This window comes from Sus scrofa, chromosome 2 (genome assembly GCF_000003025.6).
Source record: "Sus scrofa isolate TJ Tabasco breed Duroc chromosome 2, Sscrofa11.1, whole genome shotgun sequence".
Taxonomy (NCBI): Eukaryota; Metazoa; Chordata; class Mammalia; order Artiodactyla; family Suidae; genus Sus; species Sus scrofa.
The window spans coordinates 133,969,870-133,991,315 of NC_010444.4; the positions used below are offsets into that span (position 1 = coordinate 133,969,870).

At 36.9% G+C, this 21,446-nt stretch overlaps 1 protein-coding gene across 3 annotated transcripts in view; it reads right to left on the reverse strand.

Moving 5' to 3' along the window:
- FNIP1 (folliculin interacting protein 1) overlaps nt 1-21,446 on the reverse strand; it is a 135,297-nt gene that overhangs the window by 11,758 nt on the left and 102,093 nt on the right. For all 3 annotated transcript variants that reach the window (XM_021085414.1, XM_021085416.1, XM_021085415.1), the window contains 4 exons: nt 13,635-13,781; nt 12,751-12,920; nt 7,624-9,037; nt 6,417-6,585 (listed from right to left, as the gene is read on the reverse strand). In XM_021085414.1, coding sequence (XP_020941073.1) covers nt 6,417-6,585; nt 7,624-9,037; nt 12,751-12,920; nt 13,635-13,781 — 1,900 coding nt within the window. The remainder of the gene's footprint in view (nt 1-6,416; nt 6,586-7,623; nt 9,038-12,750; nt 12,921-13,634; nt 13,782-21,446) is intronic.

The following is a 21,446-nucleotide window of genomic DNA, read 5'->3' on the forward strand; positions in this document are numbered from 1 at the left end:
CATTCTACTATGATGTATAACCAGAGTATGGACGTAGCAACTTAAAAGGAGGCAAATCAAAGGGTACTATCATGGGGGGAAAATGTCATACACACACACACACCCCCATTACATCCCAGTTAACATTTTTAACATTTCAGATCTAAGAGTCCTCATTGTGGCTCAGCATTCACGACCCCGACTAGTGTCTATGAGGATGACGGTTCGATCCCTGGGTTCGCTCAGTGGATTAAGGATCCAGCATTGCCATGAGCTGTGGCATAGGTCATGATCATGGCTCAGATTCCGTGTTGCTGAGGCTGTGGTGTGGGCCAGTGGTTGCAGTTCCAATTTGACCCCTAGCCTGGGAACGTCCACCCTCCTCGTCGGGTGTGGCCCTAAAAAAGACCAAAAAACAACAAAATACAAAAACCCAAAAAAACAAATAAACAATTTTCAGAACTATATCTAAATTAAAAGGTACAGAAAAAAGAATGAAAATACTTAAATTCTTTATCATCAAGATCCTTGTGAAGAATTATGTAGAATATTAAAAGTATATAGAAGGATTTCTACTTTATATTGTTTAAATTTCTATCATAAGCATTCGCCTAAATGACACCTTTTTTGGCCATGGCTTTGGCATGTGTAAGTTCTGGGGCCAGGGATTGAGTCTGCACCACAGCGCTGATCCAGGCCACATCAGTGACAACGTCGAACTCTTAACCTGCTGACCCACCAGCAAACTCCTAAATGATACTTTTATAATTAGAAAATTTAAAAATAGTTTTCCACTATACCTTAACAGACATTCACTGATAAAAGGAATTCACGCATATGGCTATGCCTTTGGTTTACCATGGTTTACACAATAAGACCAAAAATGACAATTTAGTACCTGTCACCACTATGAGAAAGAGATACTTGGTTTCTTCAACATCTTTCTGTATTTGCAAAGGTAAGGATTTCTTCACCACTGGTCATATGAATTATCAGTAATAAGACTGAAATAAAGGAGTGCCCATCGTGGCTCAGCAGCATTGAACCCGACTAGCATCCATGAGGACGCGGGTTCGATCATTGGCCTCATTCAATGGGTTAAGGATCTGGTGTTGCCATGAGTTGTGATGTAGGCTGCCAAAGTGGTTCGGATCCCAAATTGCTGTGGCAGTAAGTGTAGGTCGGCAGCTGCAGCTCCAATTTGACTCTTAGCCTGGGAACTTCCATGTGCCTTGGGTGCAGCCCTAAAAAAAAAAAAAAAGACTGATATATCAACTATAATCTGAAACACTTGAACCTAATGGCCTTTTTCCTTTCTAACTTTTACTGTTACCACAATTTCATAGCAAGAATGCAAGTTTACTCCTGGATAAACCTATGTTTGGCACCCCCAAAGAATATCTCTTTGCCCAGTTAACGAATAATCATTTTGAATATGGCTTTTTGCTCAATGATAAGTAAAGGAAGAAAAGGAAGCTCACAATTTTGTGAGGGAGACAAAAATAAATATACCAAGCTATAAAAAGACTTGTGTAATAGACAAAACAGTAACCAAGTGCTGGAGTACCAGAGGAGGGCAATAGTGGGTTCTGTGTTACTGGGAATCACAGAGTGGGAGGGACAGCAATATGACACTTAAGTATGAATAGGATTCCTGGTGAAAAATGCGAGAGGAATATAGATAATTCTGTAAGAGGGAATATCATGAGAAGACTCAGAAATAGAGGTAGAGGTACATAACTAAATTTGTGAAGAATGATATTGAGAAGTAGGAAAAGAAGAGAATAGCAAACAAAAAGCCTGGAAAGATACATTGTGAAGACTTTCCATGGAACTCTAAACTTTATTTATTTTTATTATTATTATTATTTTTTGGCTTTTGTCTTTTTTAGGGCCGCATCCACAGCATATAGAGGCTCCCAGGCTAGGGGTGTAATCGGAGCTGTTGCTGCGGGCATACAGCAGAGCCACAGCAACACCACATCCAAGACTCATCTGCAACCTACACAACAGCTCACAGCAACACCGGATCCTTAACCCACTAAGAGAGGTCCGGGATGGAACCCACAACCTCATGGTTCCTAGTCGGATTCGCTTCTGCTGTGTCACAACAGGAACTCCAGGAACTCTAAACTTTATATTTGTTTCCATAAAATAGTACTCAAATACTTCTTATTCAACTCTTACCAAGGATATAATATTTTTCTATTCATTAGCTTCATTACTGAAATAAATCTTGGAAATGGTGTATACATCTAAAGATGTAAGGTCTATCTCACATAGTGAACATGTATTTAACATAACCAGACAGTAACCAAGTGCTGGAGTACCAAAGGAGGGCAACAGTGGGTTCTGTGTGACTGGGAGTCACAGAGTTGAAGGTGACTAGGTTACTATGTGGTTATAAAAGAAAAATAAGATAGGATCAAGTAACAAAAATGGAAAACTGTTAAAAGAAGATACCATTCTCAAAAGCAGAGGACAGACATGACACCATAAAACTCTCAGAAGAGAACACAGGCAAAATATTCTCTGACAAGCCATACAGATGTTTTCTTAGGTCAGTTCACCAAGGCAATAGAAACAAAAACAAACTAATGGGATCTAATCAAACTTACAAGCTTTTGCACAGCAAAGGAAACCATAAAGAAAACAAAAAGACAACCTACAGAATGGGAGAAAATTGCTGCAAATGATGTAACCACCAAGGGCTTAATCGCCAAAATATACAAACAACTCATACAACTCAACAACAAAAAAACAAACAACTCAAACAAAAAATGGGCAGAAGACCTAAAAAGATATTTTTTCAAAGCAGACATATGAATGGCCAGTAGGCACATAAAAAAATGCTCAAAATCACTAATTATTAGAGAAATCCAAAACTACAGTGAGTTACTACCCCACCAATCAGAATGGCCGTCATTAATAAGTCTACAAATAACAATTGCTAGACAGAGTATGAAGAAAAGAGAACCCTCCTACATTGTTGCTGGCAACCACTGTGGAAGACAGTATGGAGGTTCCTGAGAAAACTAAAAAGAGAACTATCATACCATCCAGCAATTCCTCTCCTGGGTATACCGGACAAACCTATAATTCAAAAAGATACATGCACCTGTATGTTCACAGCACCACTATTCACAATAGCCAAGGGATGGAAACAACATAAATGTCCAATGACAGATGAACAGATTAAGAAGATGTGGCACATACTTACAATGGAATACTACTTAGCCATAAAAAATAATGAAATAATGCTATTTGCAGTGTCACAGATGCAACTAGAGATTCTCATACTAAGTGAAGTCAGAAAGATAAATACCATATATCACTTTTTTTTTGTTTGTTTTGTCTTTTGTCTTCTTAGGGCCGCACCCTCAGCATATGGAGATTCCCAGGCTAGGGGTCTAATTGGAGCTGCTGCCGCCGGCCAAAGCCAGAGCCACAGCAATGCCAGATCCGAGCTGTTTCTTCGACCTACACCACAGCTCATGGCAACAACAGATCCTTAACCCACTGAGTGAGGCCAGGGATCGAACCCGAAACCTCATGGTTCCTAGTCAGATTCATTTCCGCTGCGCCATGACAGGAACTCCCCCACATATAACTTATATGTGGAATCTAAAATATGGCACAAATAAACCTATTTACGGAACGGAAACAGATACAACAGACATAGAGAACAGACTTGTGGTTGCCACGGGGAGGGGGAAGGGAGGGGGATGGACTGGGAGTTTGGGTTAGTTGACGCAAACTATTACATTTAGAATGGATAAGCAATGACGTCCTACTGTAAAGCACAGGCAACTATATCAATCTCTTGGGATAGAACCTGATGGACGATAACATGAGAAAAACAAAGTATATATATGTATGACTGGGCAACTTTGTGGTACAGCAAAAATTGGCACGGCAGTGTGAATCAACTACATTTTACTTCCAAAAGTAAAAAAAAGGCAGAGGACATCTTTAGGAGATGAGAATTATGATGGAAGTCTATTCATTGTCCTCATAAGGAAATGCCTAAACAGATCCTGGGGAAAGTGCTATGAAAGATAATTTTTTTAAAGGGTTACAAATCAGTTTAGAAATTAACTTTATAGCTCCTCATTCAAAAGTCAAAAGGCTAAGACTTTAAAAGCTTTCCCTCCCCCCGCCCCCCGGTAAAGAAAAAGGAAAATAAGCTCACATCAGTAGTTACCCAAGAAAGAAGGGTCTAAATCTCAAATGTGAGATTAAAAATAATCCAGATCAAACTCACATCAGGAGCTGTTAAAGGAAACAAGGGGGCAGTGCCAGTCATTCTTTCCACAAATGCTTGTTTTCACTCAGTAAATTATCATAAGCAATGTTCTAATTTGATAAAATTTCAACTTAATCAATCTTAGTCCTTTCCTTCACTATGGACAAAACAGCCTACAGTCAATGGTAGCGTGTTTTTAACTGAGATATTAGAGTAGCCTCCTCCACAAAGAAAAGTTTCTATTCAGCCTCAAATAATTCCAGTCACAAAACAGGAAGTATATATGAATAGGAGAATGAAGCAGTGAATCTAAAAAGCTTTTTTTTTCTTTAAACCTTTTCCTTTGAGTTTCAGAAGTTCCACAACACAAATGTTCCCACAATCTTACCAGCCCTTTACTCTCCCAGGTATTTCCAAAGTTTCAATAAATTCCAAAAGCTTTAAGTATCTTCTAACAGAGACTCCTGTATCTCCGCCATGTTACAAAACCTGATTTTTCTGTTGCCTGCAAACACTGCCTTGCAAATTGCACTTTTAAACTCAAAAAAACATACTAAAACAACTTCAGTGCACTTTCCGCAAACCTGCCAGTTTTCTTCAATTATCTCTTAAGAAAAAATAAAAAGTGAACCCCAGTGTTGCAAAAGGAAGTGGTCTTGGGGCACTACAAACTGCTGTTCAAACCAGTATTGCCCTTTTCTATTTATTTATTTATTTATTTATTTTAGGGCTGCCCCAGCAGCATATGGAGGTTCCCAGGCCAGAGGTCAAATTGGAGCTGAGTCTGCAACCTACACTATAGCTCACGGCAACACTGGGCCACCGATCCACTGAGCAAGGCCAAGGATCCAACCTGCAACCTCATGTTTACTAATCCCATTCGTTTCCGCTGCACCACAACGGGAACTCCATCAAATTAGTATTGCCTTTTAAAGAAACTACCAAACATGCAACAAGAACATGAAAATAGTTCTAATGTTAAAACTTGGAAATTTCTGGGAATCAAGCTAAAAGAAATAATCTTAAATAAAACAGCCATAGTATCAGTATTATTTATAACAATAAAAGAAAAATTGTTTTAAAAGCTGAACAACAAAGAATAGAGAGCACAGAAATAAGGTCATGTATATATGTTTAATTAATTTATGATAAAGGACACAAGAATATACAATGGAGAAAGGACAGTTTCTTCAATAAATAGTGCTGGGAAAACTGAACATCCACACTGCAAAGGAATGAAACTGGACCACTGTCTTAGACCATACACAAAAATCAACTCATATGAGAACTACATGAGTATTACACATAATGACCAAGAGGGATTGTCCCCCCTGCTAGAAACACAAGGATTGGCTTAACATCTAAAAATCAATCACTTGTAATCTATCATATTCACTATGAATCTATCATATTCATATTCATTTTTCTTTAAAAAAGGAAAATCCACATGATCATTTCAACAGATACTGAAAAAGTGTTTGACAGATGCCCACACTCATTCATGATTTAAGGGAGCGCAGAATGGAAAACTCAAAAGGGTAGGAATAGAAGGGAAATTTATCCACCTGATAAACAGCATCTGTAAGAATCCTACAGCTAACATCATACTTAATTAAAGACTTGATGTTTTCCCCCTCAGAACAGGAACAAGACAAGGATGTCCACTATCAACACTTCCATACACTACTGTACCCAAGGGTTCTAGTCGGTACCATAAGGCAAGAAAAGGAAAAAGAAGACACCCAGATTTCCAGGAAAGGAAGATGTAAAACTGTCTAATAATTGATAACATGGGCCTGTATATAGAAAATCCTAAGGAATCCGTAAGAAAGTATGTAAACTAATAAAAGAGCTTAGGCAAAGTGGCAGGATATAAGAGAATGTACAGAAATCAGTTATACTCCTATGTACCAACAATGAAAATTAATTCCATTCACGCTTACACATTTGCAATTTTTGATAATAAATAATCTAATGATGAATATCTATGAATACATACAGTATTTTCTGTATCTTCAGATTTTCCGTCAGGTACAAGCATGTAGATGATTATACATAAAGTGACGGATTTAGAGAACAATGATTGTGTCACAGTCACACAGTGAAGTGTGACCAAAAATATAAGCCATTCTGAGTTCTACTGGTTAACAGTTTGTCCTAAACAAATTTAAGAGCAGTGAGGGTCACGTACCTGAACAGCGTGAGACAAATCTGACAGTAGACACTGCCGTAGTCTCTCATCATTCCCAATTCCTTGAAGAACAAAGTCAGGCACGTAAGATGAGCAGTAGCCACCCAGCAAGGACCTCCCAAAGTTGGCGATGTTGGGCTGAACAGCGCTAACTTCAACTAACTTTGACCTAGAAGAAAAGTTTCAAAAGAAGACATACCTAATTAGTAAGAAATATATTCCACCAATGACATAAAATTTGAAATCTACTAGTTCATACCTCTAGCACCATCATTCTCTACAAAATACATGAAGAGTAAAATCATCCTTACATAAAAACTGGTTTAAGGGCTCAATTAGACCACAAAATATTTCCTATCCAAAAAAGTTCTGAAGAACAGCTCTGTCATGAGATGAGCAAAAATCTTTCATAACATACTTTGGAAATGCTGTCCCTTGTGTATGTAACACATTTTAATACAATCAAATTATAGAAACCATCATCCAAAACAAAGCTTGGTACATAACATTTATCATGTATGAATCTTCTTGAATTTTTGACTGGAGTATATGGTCTATGCATTCCTCTATTCCAAACTTACTTCTTTTTTTTTGTCTTTTTAGGGCCGCACCCACGGCATTTGGAGCTTCCCAGGCTAGAGGTCCAATCAGAGCTGTAACTGCCGGCCTATGCCACAGACACAGCAACTGGGATCCGAGCCACGTCTGCAACCTACACCACAGCTCATGGCAATAGAGGATCCTTAACTCACTGAGCAAGGCCAGGGATAGAACCTATGTCCTCATGGGTACTAGTCAGATTCGTTTCCTCTGAGCCACGACAGGAACTCCCTCCAAACTAATTCTAACAGCTATTTCCTATCTTGTCTCAGTGATTACCTCTTCCTAGTTGCCAGGTTCAGGACAAGTCCTTTCTAGAAAGCCTAATTCACTACTAAATGGCTTGAAAACTCCTCGGCAGTAAGGAATCTTAACACCCACCAACAAAACTTTTTTCTAATGCCCTCACAACACTTATCTAGGGTGTCTATGGGGCTTAACCTTTAATCCTTCTTACAAGTAAGAGCACATAATAATAAAAGATAATTTATCCAGGACAATGATCTCTTCTTTTATATTAGTTACTACTAACTTTCAGAAACCAGCCAAACAAAAGAATGGTAAACATTTATATATATTCTACAACAGGTTAAAACTTCTCACTCACCCAGGAAAAGGTATCTCATCTTCTTCTGTCCAATCTTCTTGCTCTCCTCCGTAATAACTGCTGACTTGTCTAGTCACGTCATGACCTGTATCTTCACTTTCACTATCCCCAAGGGCACTATCTGAACTTTCATTTCTTGGAATGTCCCATTCAGCTCCCACAGCAATTTTTTTCTCTGAACTCTCTTTATCCCCATGGGGGACAAGAATGGAGAGTGCATCTCTTTGGTCTTGCTGAGGAAAGCAGGTTTTACATGAATCTTGGTGAACTGTTTCTACACATTTACAAAATTCATTGTTTTGTTTGCTATTTTTTGTACATGATCGTTTCGAAAGCCCTAACATACAGCAGTGTTCTTTACCGTCTGTACTTGTTTTAACTGGAATATCATCAATAGTCCTGGTTTCAATTGTATCATCATTAAAATATTCATCAAATAAGCTCATGCTTTCTGGGTCTGAATGATTCCAGCAGGGAAGTTCACAGGGCTCTCCAGAAACCATGTTTGGTATACCAGGCTCTCCAGATTTAGCTGTTTGTTTAGTTTCTTGATGCTGATCAATAGCCCCTCTTTCTTCCTTCGGTGACTTGGTGTGATGCCTGGTAATCTGATCCACTACTGCCTGACTCCGGAGTTCAGTATCTGAGTCAGGTGACATAGAATCCCCAATCAAGAAAGTGACCTTTGTCTGGGTTGCCTCACAAGAAAATGCAGCCGTCACAAGCTTATCTGGAGGTTTTTTTTCCACAACCATTCCTGTGGATCTCAACACTTTACTTGTTTGATTACCTGAATCTAACAATTCCTCACTCTGCCATGTTTCCTCTGCTGGCTCTAAGCCTGACTTTGACAAGGCACATCTTTCTACTGGAGCAGATCCTGTGCAAACAACTGTTTCTAACTTGGTGTCAAGGCAAGTTCTTAATTTATCTCTGTACTGTTTAACATCAACAGCATTTTCTTCTTGGCAGTCAGAAGGAGCAGTCATTCGGCACTCGTCTGAAATTCCTAGAAGCTCCTTTGAGCTGCTTTGAATATCTTCTCTATTCTGCTGTGAAACATTCTCTATATTTTGTCCAAGGAGTGGACGACTGCAATATTTACAGTTACAGTTAGCAGTCCTTGTTTCTTCTGACTCTTTAAAGAGCAAACTGCTTTTGTTTCTGTGCATTGTGATAAGCACATACTCAGATTCTTCAATTTCACCTTTTTCTAAAGTGGTAGTAATTACTGTGCCTGGCATAACAATGGCTTCATCTTCTCCATTTTCTAAAAGATGGGTTTCTTGAAGTTCAGAGCATCTTATAAAATAAGTAAGAAAATAAAGCAGCCTCTGGACCATGTCTTGTCGTTTGCCAACTACCACAGTCCTTGCTAACCGTACAGGAGAGCCAATAGCGCCATACAAGTCTCCTGAAAGGAAAAATAATAAGTTAACAAATACATTCTCTACTCATAGAGCTAAGCAGCTTATTTTCAATGATCAGAAACCTACTCTTATTATATGAGGAGTAGTTCAGATTTGATTCTTATTTCCTTAATAATAGGTGATTACTCAGGAGAACAGGATGAGATGAATGGTATTAGTCAGAGAAAGATGAATGGAGAGGCTTTCTAGCTTCCTCCTTAAGCAGCTGCTGTGGTTCTAAAGCATAAAGTCAGCTATGAAAGTCATATTTATCAAAAACATGCACTGTGCCAAAGCACTTCATCTGGGTGGAGAAGTACTGACTGAAATACTATGTGTAAAAGCACAACAGCTGCTGAGGACCAAGGAGAGGAAAGGAGGAAGAGTGGAATGGAGCAGAGCTGAAGGAGTCACATCAGACACTTAACCCTCTTTGCCTTTTTTTTTGTGTGCCACGCCCATGGCATATGGAGGTTCCTCGGCCAGGGACTGGATCCATGCCACAGCAGCATCCCAAGCCACTGCAGTGACAATGCTGGATCCTTAACTTGCTGCACCACCAAATAACTCCTCCTCGCTTTAAATCATATTCCTGAACTGTTGCTGCCCTCACAGGACCCCACCTATTTTGCATGTTTTTAAAAGCCCATTTTCCTTTTCTATTTCATTCCCTACAGGGTTGAGTCCTCAGGAAAGAAAAAAAAACAAAAACAAAAACAAAACAAAAAAACAACTCATTTTCGCTTCTGCAACTGTACTAGACATGAACAGCCATTACATTTTAAGAAGGGGGAGAGGGGGATTGAATTCAAGTTTTGCAAGTTGGCAGTATAGACATTTAAAAACCAGTTTTTACTTTACAAAAATCCTACACTTTTTAAATGAATAAACATAAACAAGTTTCATAATATGCTATAGACTGTATTACGATAATTTTCTCCTCTGGCTAAGACACTGGCTGTAGTACCATCCTGCCACTATTTAAAACTACTCCTGGAGTTCCCGTCATCGAGGAGTGGAGACGAATCCAGCTGGGAACCATGAGGTGGAGGGTTTGATCCTTGGCCTCGCTCAGTGGGTTAAGGATCTGGTGTTGCCATGAGCTGTGGTACAGGTCGCTGATGTGGCTCAGATCTGGTGTTGCTGTGGCTCTGGTGTAGACCAGCAGCTGTAGCTCTGAACGGATCCCTAGCCTGGGAACCTCCATATGCTGTGGGTACGGCTCTAAAAAGATAAAAAGAAAAAAAAAAAAAAAAAAGGACTCCTTAAATTGGATCCCTGAATATACCTAGCACTATTAGTACCTAGACCCTTTTACTTATGCTATGTATTTTCCTTTTCCTCTGTATTTCTGCCGGTCCAAAACTTCCTACCCAAGCATCCTCCCGTGTATAAAAGTAAGCTTCCTTAATTGAAGTCCCACTGAACTTTTCATTTCTCTCATGGTTCCTCTTCAAATTATCATTATTGTCCACATATATTTTACCCACAGTATAAGATTATCACTTCTTTTTTTTGTGTGTGTGTGTTTGTCTTTTTGTCTTTTGTTGTTGTTGTTGCTGCTATTTCTTGGGCCGCTCCCGCAGCATATGGAGGTTCCCAGGCTAGGGGTTGAATTGGAGCTGGAGCCACCAGCCTACGCCAGAGCCACAGCAACGCGGGATCCGAGCCGCGTCTGCAACCTACACCACAGCTCATGGCAACGCCGGATCGTTAACCCACTGAGCAAGGGCAGGGACCAAACCCGCAACCTCATGGTTCCTAGTCAGATTCGTTAACCACTGCGCCACGATGGGAACTCCAAGATTATCACTTCTTAAAGAATCATATATCATTCATCTTTATACCATCCAGTACTTGCTGTATAGAGCTTGAAATATATTGTGCATTCAATAAATGATTGTAGAACTGAAAACAGATTTGAAATGTTCAAATTAAAAAAAAAAAACTACTAAATTACCTGATTTTTTAAAAAGGTAAGTTAATATTCATACAATGAAATACTACTTAGCATTAAAAAGGAATGAAAAAGAAGTTCTCTCTTGGGGCAGGTGGTTAAAGATCCAGCATTGTCACTACTGCAGCCTGGTCTGCTGCTATGATGTGGGTTTGATACCTGGTTCAGGAACTTTTAGAATGTCATGGGCGTGGCCAAAAAAAAAAAAAAAAAAAAAGGAATGAACTATTAATACATACAACATAGGTAAATCTCAAATAATTACAATGAGTGAAAGAATTCAGACCAAAAAAAAAAAGCATATATTATGACTCCACCCACATGAAATTCTAGAAAATGCAAACTAGTCTACAGTGACAGCAAGCAGACCATGGTTGCCTGAGTGTAAGGGAAACTGTAGAGGCAGAGTAGGGAGGGATTACAAAAGGTCATGAGGAAACTCCTGCGGTGATAAATATGTTCACTATCTTGATTTTGGTGATAGTTTCAGAGGTATATATATTTTGACAACATATACTGAAACTTACAAAAGTGTATACTTTAAATATGTGTTTGCAATACGTCAATTATTCTGCAGCTATATAGAAGGAAAAAAAGAGGGAGTTCCCGTCGTGGCGCAGTGGTTAACGAATCTGACTAGGAACCATGAGGTTGCAGGTTCGGTCCCTGCCCTTGCTCAGTGGGTCAAGGATCCGGCACTGCTGTGAGCTGTTGTGTAGGTTGCAGACATGGCTCGGATCCCGCGTTGCTGTGGCTCTGGCGTAGGCCAGTGGCTACAGCTCCGATTCAACTCCTAGCCTGGGAACCTCCATATGCCGAGGGAGCGGCCCAAAGAAATAGCAAAATGACAAAAAAAAAAAAAAAAAAAAAAAAAAAAAAAAAAAAGAAGGGAGGAGGGGAGAAAATAGAAAGGGTGGAAATGAGGGAGGGAAGTTGGTTAGTTGAATGAATAAGCTGCATGACAATCTATGTGGCAAGCTCACTCACTATAAGAACCTAAGGGAAGATTAAGTTTCTACCACGTCACCAAAATGTTTTCACCATACTTCTCCCCTGTCACCAGATAGCAATAGAGTAAGAGCAGAGGCATCAGCAACTACATTTAGATGTAGTTATAGGCACTATACATATATTATTCTCATTTTATTTTCATACTGTGAAGTATGAAATATTTATTATTAGCCCCATTTTATGGATGAGGAAACTGTAATTCAAACACCATCTGCCTGATTCTGCAGCCCATTCTTGAAGTTAAGCACCATACTACACTGCCTTACTAATGACACTCAATTCATCATCTTAACCCCCCTCTCCTCTGCTACTCATCTATTTAGTGGGGTGCCTATCACTAAGGGAAACATTTTCAAAAATTACTCAACAAAGTGGAACAATAGAAACCTCAATGATGACTTCTCAGTTAACCAGATTTATTCAAGCTGTCACAGGTGCCTTTGCTGATTCATTCTTTCTAGGCTAAGTACCTAGCACAAAACACCCTGAAGACGCTCAAGTTACCAGTCAATCAGCCATCATTCTGCTCCTTTTGTTCCAGCTGCAGTTCTTTATCTATAAAGAATGTTATTAGGCTTAAGATGGGGAAAAAGCAACTTAGTGGACAAGTAAGGAAGAGGTACTTTAGAAAGGAGGAGGGAAGAGGGAGCACTTGATTTTTCTATATTTATTTCTGCCATAAAATAATTTCTGACAGTTACACAAAAGTCTAAGTATAATACAAAATGTAAAGGTTTTACGAATACATACCCAGTTGTGCCCAAAGTGGGTTATATGGATGAGTCTTTGCTAACATGTCCACACTCTGAGAGGAATGTTTTTCTAAAAATATTTTTATAGGGGGCTGTCCATTTGGCATGACTGTTGGAACCCAGGCAAGATGATTGGTCAGAACTGCAGTAATGAGTGCTGGCAAGAATCTGAAAATAAAATGCATTCTATCAGATTCTAAACTGTTTTATAAAACCCCAGGCAAAATGCAGTGAATAGAATAAAGCGGTGAGAGTACATGGCCAGATACCATAAAAAAGGAGAAGGGAGAAGATGATCACCAAGATGAAAAAAAAAAATTCACAGAGATTTTTTGGATAGGAGTTAAAAGAAAAATCCTTAAAAGAAAAAAGAACACTTTGTTTACCATCAAAGAGAATAAAACATTTAAATTACTCATCTGGATTCTGAGAATCTGATGAATGATTAGAAGAAACAATATGATAAAGTACCACACTAAAAATGTATTATTGAAGTCCTGGCATTTCCTTACATACATTTTAAACTTCTTTTTTATAGAATGAAACTACATATGTAGATATAATTCACCAAAAAAAAAAAAAAAAAAGGAAAGCCTCATAGAGTTCTGTAAGATGGCAAGAATTTTAACTTAACACATAAAGGCATTTTACTATTTCTCATTCATAATGTCTTTTGGCCTTCTTCTATAACCTTTTAATTGTTTTTTATAATTGTTTTACTCATTACAATATGAAATGATTCTAAAGATAATTATTTCTTTTACTTTTGTAAATGAACTTGATCAATATAGATAACTAGTAATAGTAAATAACAGCGGAGACAATTATGATAGCTTAGATATATACAAAGACAGAAAGAAAGATAAATAGATAAAGCCATACTGATTTTTGGAAGCATTTTCCATTAGAAAAGTGAACTCCTTCATGAAACGATGGCAGAGCTGGCTTTTTCCTGGAGTCCCCGACATCATTGTAAGCCAGACAGGCTCTCCAATTCGTGGCATGGTGTAAAGATTACAAATTGTTGTTCTAAAAAGAGGAAAACCCATTATAAAATTCAGAGTTTCCAGAATTACACTCTTATAATAAAGTTTATGTTGCCAGCTTTTGTTGAGTCTCACATCTAGATTATTAAAACTTTTGAGACGAGTCAATGAATCAACTCTTTCCTTCTTTGTTATTAGCAGAGTACCAATAGAAATGTTTTGTACATGAAATTCAAATTTGTTGGTTTTGGTGCTGGCTCTGCCCTCAAAGACTATGTGCTTTGGGGTAAATTATTTTCCTACTTTAAGCATCAGTTTCCCTTACCTGTAAAATAAAGGACAGGACTAGATAACTTCTAGAGCTACTTTCAGCTCTGTTTCTAAATACTTAAACATATTGCAAATATCAACACTATAGAAAAATGTTTTAAATGGGGTAAGAGCTTACCCATATGCCCAATCAAAACAATACTTTATCAAGTTTATCAGCGTCGTTTTGTTGCCTATGCTGAGACTTCTGAGTCAAGTTGAAGGATGATGAGGGCACTATATATGCAAGTTATATTTTATGACTCTCTCAACTATCTGAAGTTTTCCCTTGAATCAACACAAAAGAGGATTACTGCACAATTATGATAGTGCTTTTCTGGCTGTCTCCTTGCATTTACTTAGGTAAAAGCTAGACATGCAACTTGCACTCTTTACTAAAGGCATTCAAGGACAATTTTAAGATGTCAATGATTTTCCTTTTACATTAGTATCTGTTCCACGAAGTCCTACACACTCACCAGAGTAAACAACTCCTGCAACATTGGGGTTTAAGAAACTAGTCAATCCTTTAGAAGTTACAGAATGGTCTCCTACTTCCTACTCTCTAGAACTGTTATCTAATAGAACTTTTGGTAATGACGGGAATGTTCTACATCTATGCTGTCCAACATGGTAGCCACTAACCATATGCAGATACTGAATACTTGAAATATGGCCATTGTGACTGAGGAACTGGATTTTAAATTTTATTTAATCAGATGAATTTAGATAGCCACAAGTGGCTAATGGCTACTATAGCTAGAGCACAGCTCTATGACATTCTCTGAGATCTCCACAAAGCTCTGATACCTACCTCAGTATAATTTTCTAACACCTAAAATTCAAAAAAAAAAAAAAAAAAAGGATTCTGTTGCTTGTACAATCTCAACTCAATATGACTATAATATATTACAATAAATAAAAGTGACAAACTCAGGCCACATTAATGAGTTCTTGGTAGGGCATAAAATAATTGCTGAATATTTTACAGAGAAAAATACGATTAGAATATAAACTAGGTATATGTGAAAATGTTTATTTTTAAAGACTATTTAGGATGTCCAGATAGGATGGAAAAATGAACACAAATGCCTATCCCTTTTCAGTTTTGATGCCCTAACTGAATACTGCTTCATGATTTGAAAACAAAGGAGTCACCACAACAAATAGAACTGAAAAGGCACTTTAGTGAAAATTAAAGTTACAGATAGAATAAAATTCCGGAACACAAAACACAGAGACGAATGTTAACTGAAGAGGTAGAGTAGAGGAAGATAATGGGTTATGGTGCTGATATAGAGGGACACGTACAAAGAGAAGCTAATTTGCCCCAGTGAAATAAGAAGACTCTCAGGACTCAACAAGTGCCTAGCAAAATGGAGAGTGGGAGTTATAAAGGACTATGATCTGAGAGACTAACTTAAGGTCCATAAATAATTGGTGACTCCTACTCCCCATTTTTCCCAAAGTATAACTAAAGATAGGAAAGCAGATAGCAACTGACCAGCCCAGAGAAATGACATCCCAAACCCTCCCCGAAATTTGAAGCTTTCACAGTTAAGATTAAATATAGTAAAGTATACAATATACAGTAAATCTTCTGGTATTAAAACTTTATGGCAGAGGCAGCAAGTGGGGGAAAAATATTTAAATATGCTCCTTCAGACAATGAAAATGAAAAAAAGTTGTTCCTTTGAAACACTGCTCTAAAGTAAGGTTTTTCAGTCTGCACTCCTGATCTATATTTTGGTGCCTTACTCTCAACTCTAAATGGGCAACCAAAATACTGATGTATAAGGAAAGCCTCCAAGAAAAGAGGGACATAAACAGAAGGACAGAAACACACACAAAATGACTCCAGAGGAGATAAAAAATATGTTCAAAAAAGGAGAAGAAAAACACAAAAGTAGAGAGAGAGACATCAATCCAGGAGTGTCAGTTTCTAACAAAACAGATTAGAGAGAAAACAGAAGAGAATAAATTATCCAAGAAAGTAGACAATTTATCAAAGCTGAAAGATAGTGCAGTGCTAGAACTATACTGAAAAGTCTAAGGACCAAGGAGTAGGCATGAATTCATGGCAGGAGTTAAATATACTCTACAACTGATACATCAAGAAATAGCTGCATTAAGTATACTGTTTAATAATATGGAGCTAAATAACAAAAGAAATATTTAAGAGTTAAAAGAATATTCTGGGATGTAAGAATGGGGATGGAAGAATGTAAGAATATATATACACATATTTCTTTATTGTTTCTTAACCATGTAAATGTACTTTTTTAAAACCCATAAAAGACACTTTTTGATTAAATGAGTGAATGTACTGATCAATTCATTTTCCATGAGCTTCTTTAGCATACTAGTGTCTATTACAAGTCCATGTGTCATGGGCCAGAACCACAACACCACATTAGTACAGTGGGCCATGGAGGACATTAGCTTTAATGTTTTGCTGTTTAAGGATACATTCCATAACCTTGGAGTCTATCAAGTGCAAAGTTGGCAAAAAAATTAACTATGCAATAATGATTCTCACTATATATAACTCTGTTGTCATTAACAACCTTGAAGTAATAGCGCTTTCTTCCCCCTTTGATGATTCTGCCCTATTTTTCAATGGTAAGAAAAGCAAGTATGTCTAGACATCTGACTTTTTATTTTTCTTGGTCTGTCCCTAGAAGAATGAAAGACTCCTTCAGATTGAAGGGAACTGTGACATGATTTAGTTTTCACTGATATGTACCAAGTCTAAGTAAAAACCCAAGGACTTCATCTCTGCCAGGCAGCAATGCTAACTCAACATACTTTCTACCTCCCTAGGTTTCAAAACTTCTCTATAACTATGAATCAATTCCTTCTTCTCAACTACCCAAAACTCATTAATCATCTAGTTTCAAATAATCACATACTTTTAAAATTAACTGCTAATTTTAAGTAGTCATTTAATTTTAAAATTTAATATGATAGATTATTATTCTTTGCAGAAATATTCTATAAACACTAAATTATTGAATAATTAATCACTATTCCTTGGGGAAATTCAGGGTGGGATTCCCATGAGCCTCTGGTAATTCTATTTTTGTCAGTCCATCAATATGTAATCTTGTTTTATGTTTCTCAGACATCTTATTTAATATTGATTCATTAACAATGAATTCACACTCAACAGCACCCTGACTCATGCCTTAACAAAGGTTCCCTAAAACTGTATTTTCTCATAACCTTCCTGCACTTAGGAATGTGAGACAACATTTCAGCACTGTGCTTGGGGGAACATTTTCTAAAAAGTTGAAATATAAGTGATTTACAAGTTGTGTTAGTTTCTCGTGTACAGGAAAATTATTCAGTTATACATACATATACACATATTCATATAAATATATATACATATATATATATAAATATTTATATATATATATATATATTTTCAGATCCTTTCCCATTATAGTTTATCACAGGACATTGAATATAGTTCCCTGTGCTACACAGTAAGACCTTGTTTATATACAGCGGTTTGTATCTGCTAATTTCAGACCCTTAATTTATCCCTCTCCACCCTCTTTGGTAACTGTAAATTTGTTTTCTATGTCTGTGAGTCTGTTTCTGTTTCATAAATAAGTTTATTTGTGTCATATCTTAGACTCCACATATAAGTGGTATCATATGGTATTTGTCTTTAACTTACTTCTCCTAGTATATAATAATCTCTAGGTCCATCCATGTTACTGCAAATGGCATTATTTCATTATTTTTTATGGCTGAGTAGTATTCCAGAGAGAGAGAGAGAGAGACAGTGTGTGTGTGTGTGTAGATACACTCCACATCTTCTTTATCTGTTCATCTGTCACTGGACATTGAGGTTGGTTGCACATTCAGCTACTGTAAATGGTACTGCTATGAACATTGTGGTGTATGTATCTTTTTGAATTGTAGTTTTCTCTGGATATATGCCCGGGAATGGGATTGCTGGATCAAATGGCAACTCTGTTTTTAGTTTTCTGAGGAACTGCCATACTATTTTCCATAATGGCTGCACCAATTTACATTCCCACCAACAGTGAAGGAGGGGTCCCCCATTTTTCCACATGCTCTCCAGCATTTCATTTGTAGATTTTTTAAAATAATGGCCAGTCTGACTGGTGCGAGATGGTATCTCACTGGAGTTTTGATTTACATTTCTCTAATAAGTAGCAATGTTGAACACCATTACGTGTCTATTGGCCGTCTGTGTATCTTTGGAGAAATGTCTTGAGCAGCATTTTTAATAGCAAAATGACCAAGAAAAAGCACAAAATGCTTTTTTAAAAAGTAGCACTAAATAAATGACAAGGACACTTGTTTATAGCATGAGAGCTGAACAAGAAGGCACAGCACTGTCTTGTCCCACCTCATCTAAGTGTCACAGCACTCAAAATTTTCCTGCTCTGCACATGCCCACAAATGACGATAAAAGCACTGCATATATTTTGGGGTTATAATTTTAGCAAGCAAGTGAGTTGACACATACAGAATGTATAAACAATGAGGATCAACTGAACATATTAAAGCGCATCTAAAGATAAACCTCTTAATAAAAACTATAAGAGTTTACAAAGTGTTTTTAAAATATTGTAAGAATGCTTACTGATCAATATAGACTTTAAGGTCTGCACAATGACTGAAGTAAAATAAAGCAATAAAAAAGAAAGGTATATCATCAGGACATACATTTACAATGATTCTGTAACTCATTCATGTTGCAAATTTAAGCCAATATTAAAAATTTAAGGCTGGGCCACTGATACTACCCTACATCACAGCAATTATCTGACAGTATTTAACTCAAAAAAAGTATAATTAAAAACATCAGGTATGATTTAAGAGCAAGATTTTTCAACCAGGAATGAGTCTCATGACAATATTTATTATTCTGGTAATCTCGGCTGAATCTATATAGACAGTTGTTTCCTCAGAGTTCAAACAGATCCTTGGCCTTCTGCCACAAAGCCTGTAACTCCAGCAAAGAAACTGTAATCCAATAGTATAAGATACAAGTCAAAGTGCAAGGACAAACACTTACTACCTTGTAATACTGCCAAATGTGAAACTCAAAAATATACTGTAGGATTCTTTTAGGCAAATAAGCAAAACAATGGTTCAAAACATGTATTTATAATAATTCTAGTCCAAAGTCAACTAAACAACTTAAATAAAGCCATGTTTGTGCTTATTTGGCAACACATATACTAAAATTGGAACAACACAGAGAAGGTTAGCATGGCCCCTGCTCAAGGATGACATGCAAACTCATGATGCATTCCATATTTAAAACAAAAAACAACAGCAACAAAAACCATGTTCATATTATCCAAAGGAGTCTATAGATTCCCTAACAAAATTCCAATGGCATTTTTCACAAAAATAGAACAAACAATCCTAAAATCTGCATGGAACCACATAAAATCGTGACTAGCCAAAGCAATCTTGGGTAACAAGAACAAAGTTGAAGGCATCATGGTCTCTGATTTCAAACTATATTACAAGGCTATAGTAATCAAAATAGTACAGTATTGGCACAAAAACAGACACACAAACTAAGGGAACAGAATAGAGAGACCAGAAATAAACCCACGCATATATGGTCAGTTAATTTGTAACAAAGGAGCTAAAAATACACAATGGAGATAAGACAGCCTCTTCAATACATGCTTTTGGGACAAATGAAGAGCCAAATGTAAAAGAATGACGAGACCCCATTTTACTCCATACACAAAATCAACTCAAAATGAGTTAATGACTTGAACACAAGGACCAAAACCATAAACCTTCTAAAAGAAAACAAAAGGGATAAACTCCTTGACATCCATCTTGGCAATAATTAAAGATAACAACTGCTAACAGGTATGTCCTTTTCAAGAGAGCATTGACATGTGTAAGGCAAAAACTGAAAGGCATAGGGAAGGAGAGGGAATTAAATGAAAGCAGTGAAGAGATACTACAAATTTCTAGTTATAAGACGAATAAGTACAAGACAAATCTAACATACAGGACAAATATAATCAACACAGCTGTATGTTATATATGAAAGTTGTTTGAGAGTAAATCCTAAATTCTCATTACAAGAAAAATAATTTCTTAAAATTTCATTAATTTTTGTATCTAAATGAGATGTCCACTAAATTTACTGTGATAATCATTTCATGATGTATTTAGGTCAAATCATTATGCTGTACACCTTAAACATACAGTGCTATACATCAACTATATCTCTATACACTAGAAAAGAAAAACGACAAATACACTAATACAGTTAGAAACTTAAACACTCCTCCATCAGTAAATGACATATCCAGCAGGAAGAAAATCAGTAGTAAGATACAGTTGGATTTTTTTCCCAACTTTACTGAGATATAATTGACATATGAAATAAGCTATACAACACAATGATTTGACACACATATATTTTGAAATGATTCCCATAAGTTAACATTTATCACAGCATAGAGTAACAAAGAAATTTTTTTCTTGTGATTAAAAACTTTTAAGATCTACAATCTTAACAACTTTTAAATATATAATATTGTTAACTATAATCACCATACTATATATTACATCCCCAGAACTTATTTACCTTGATACTGGAAGTTAATGCTTTTTAGTAAGGATACAGTTGAGGTGAACAGTACCAACAATCAATTGAATCTAACTGACATTTAGAAAACACTTCATCCAACATCATTAGAATACACATTCTTCTCCAGCATACATGGAACACTCACCAAAATAAACCATATTCTGGACAAAAAAACTACAATGTAACAAATTTAAAATAAATTTATAGCAGTCATATAATATATGATCTCAGATCACAATGGAATGAAATCAGAAATCAACAAAAGAAAGACAGGTGAAAAAGACCCACAACACACTTCTACCTAAGAGGGGTCAAAAAAGAAATCTCAAGAAATTTTAGGACTGCACAACCCATGGCATATGGAAGTTCCCAGGCTAGGGGTCAAATTGGAGCTGTAGAGCTGTAGCTGCTGGCCTACACCACAGCTACAGCAACAGGGATCTAAGCCACATCTGCCCACACCACAGCTCATGACAATGCCAAATCCTTAACCTACTAAGCAAGCCATGGATTGAACCTGCATCCTCATGGATACTAATCAGATTTGTTACCACCATGCCACAATGAGAACTCTTTAAATATTTTGAAATAAATGAAAATTCAACTTAACAAACTTTGTGGGATGCAGCAAAAGGAGGGTTTAGAGGGAAATTTATAGCCCTAAATGCACACATTGGGGAAAAAGAAAGATCTGAAAGCAATAATCTAAGATTTGATTTTAGGAATCAAGAGAAAGACAAACAACATAAAATTAAAGCAAGTAGGAGGAAAGAAATAATACAA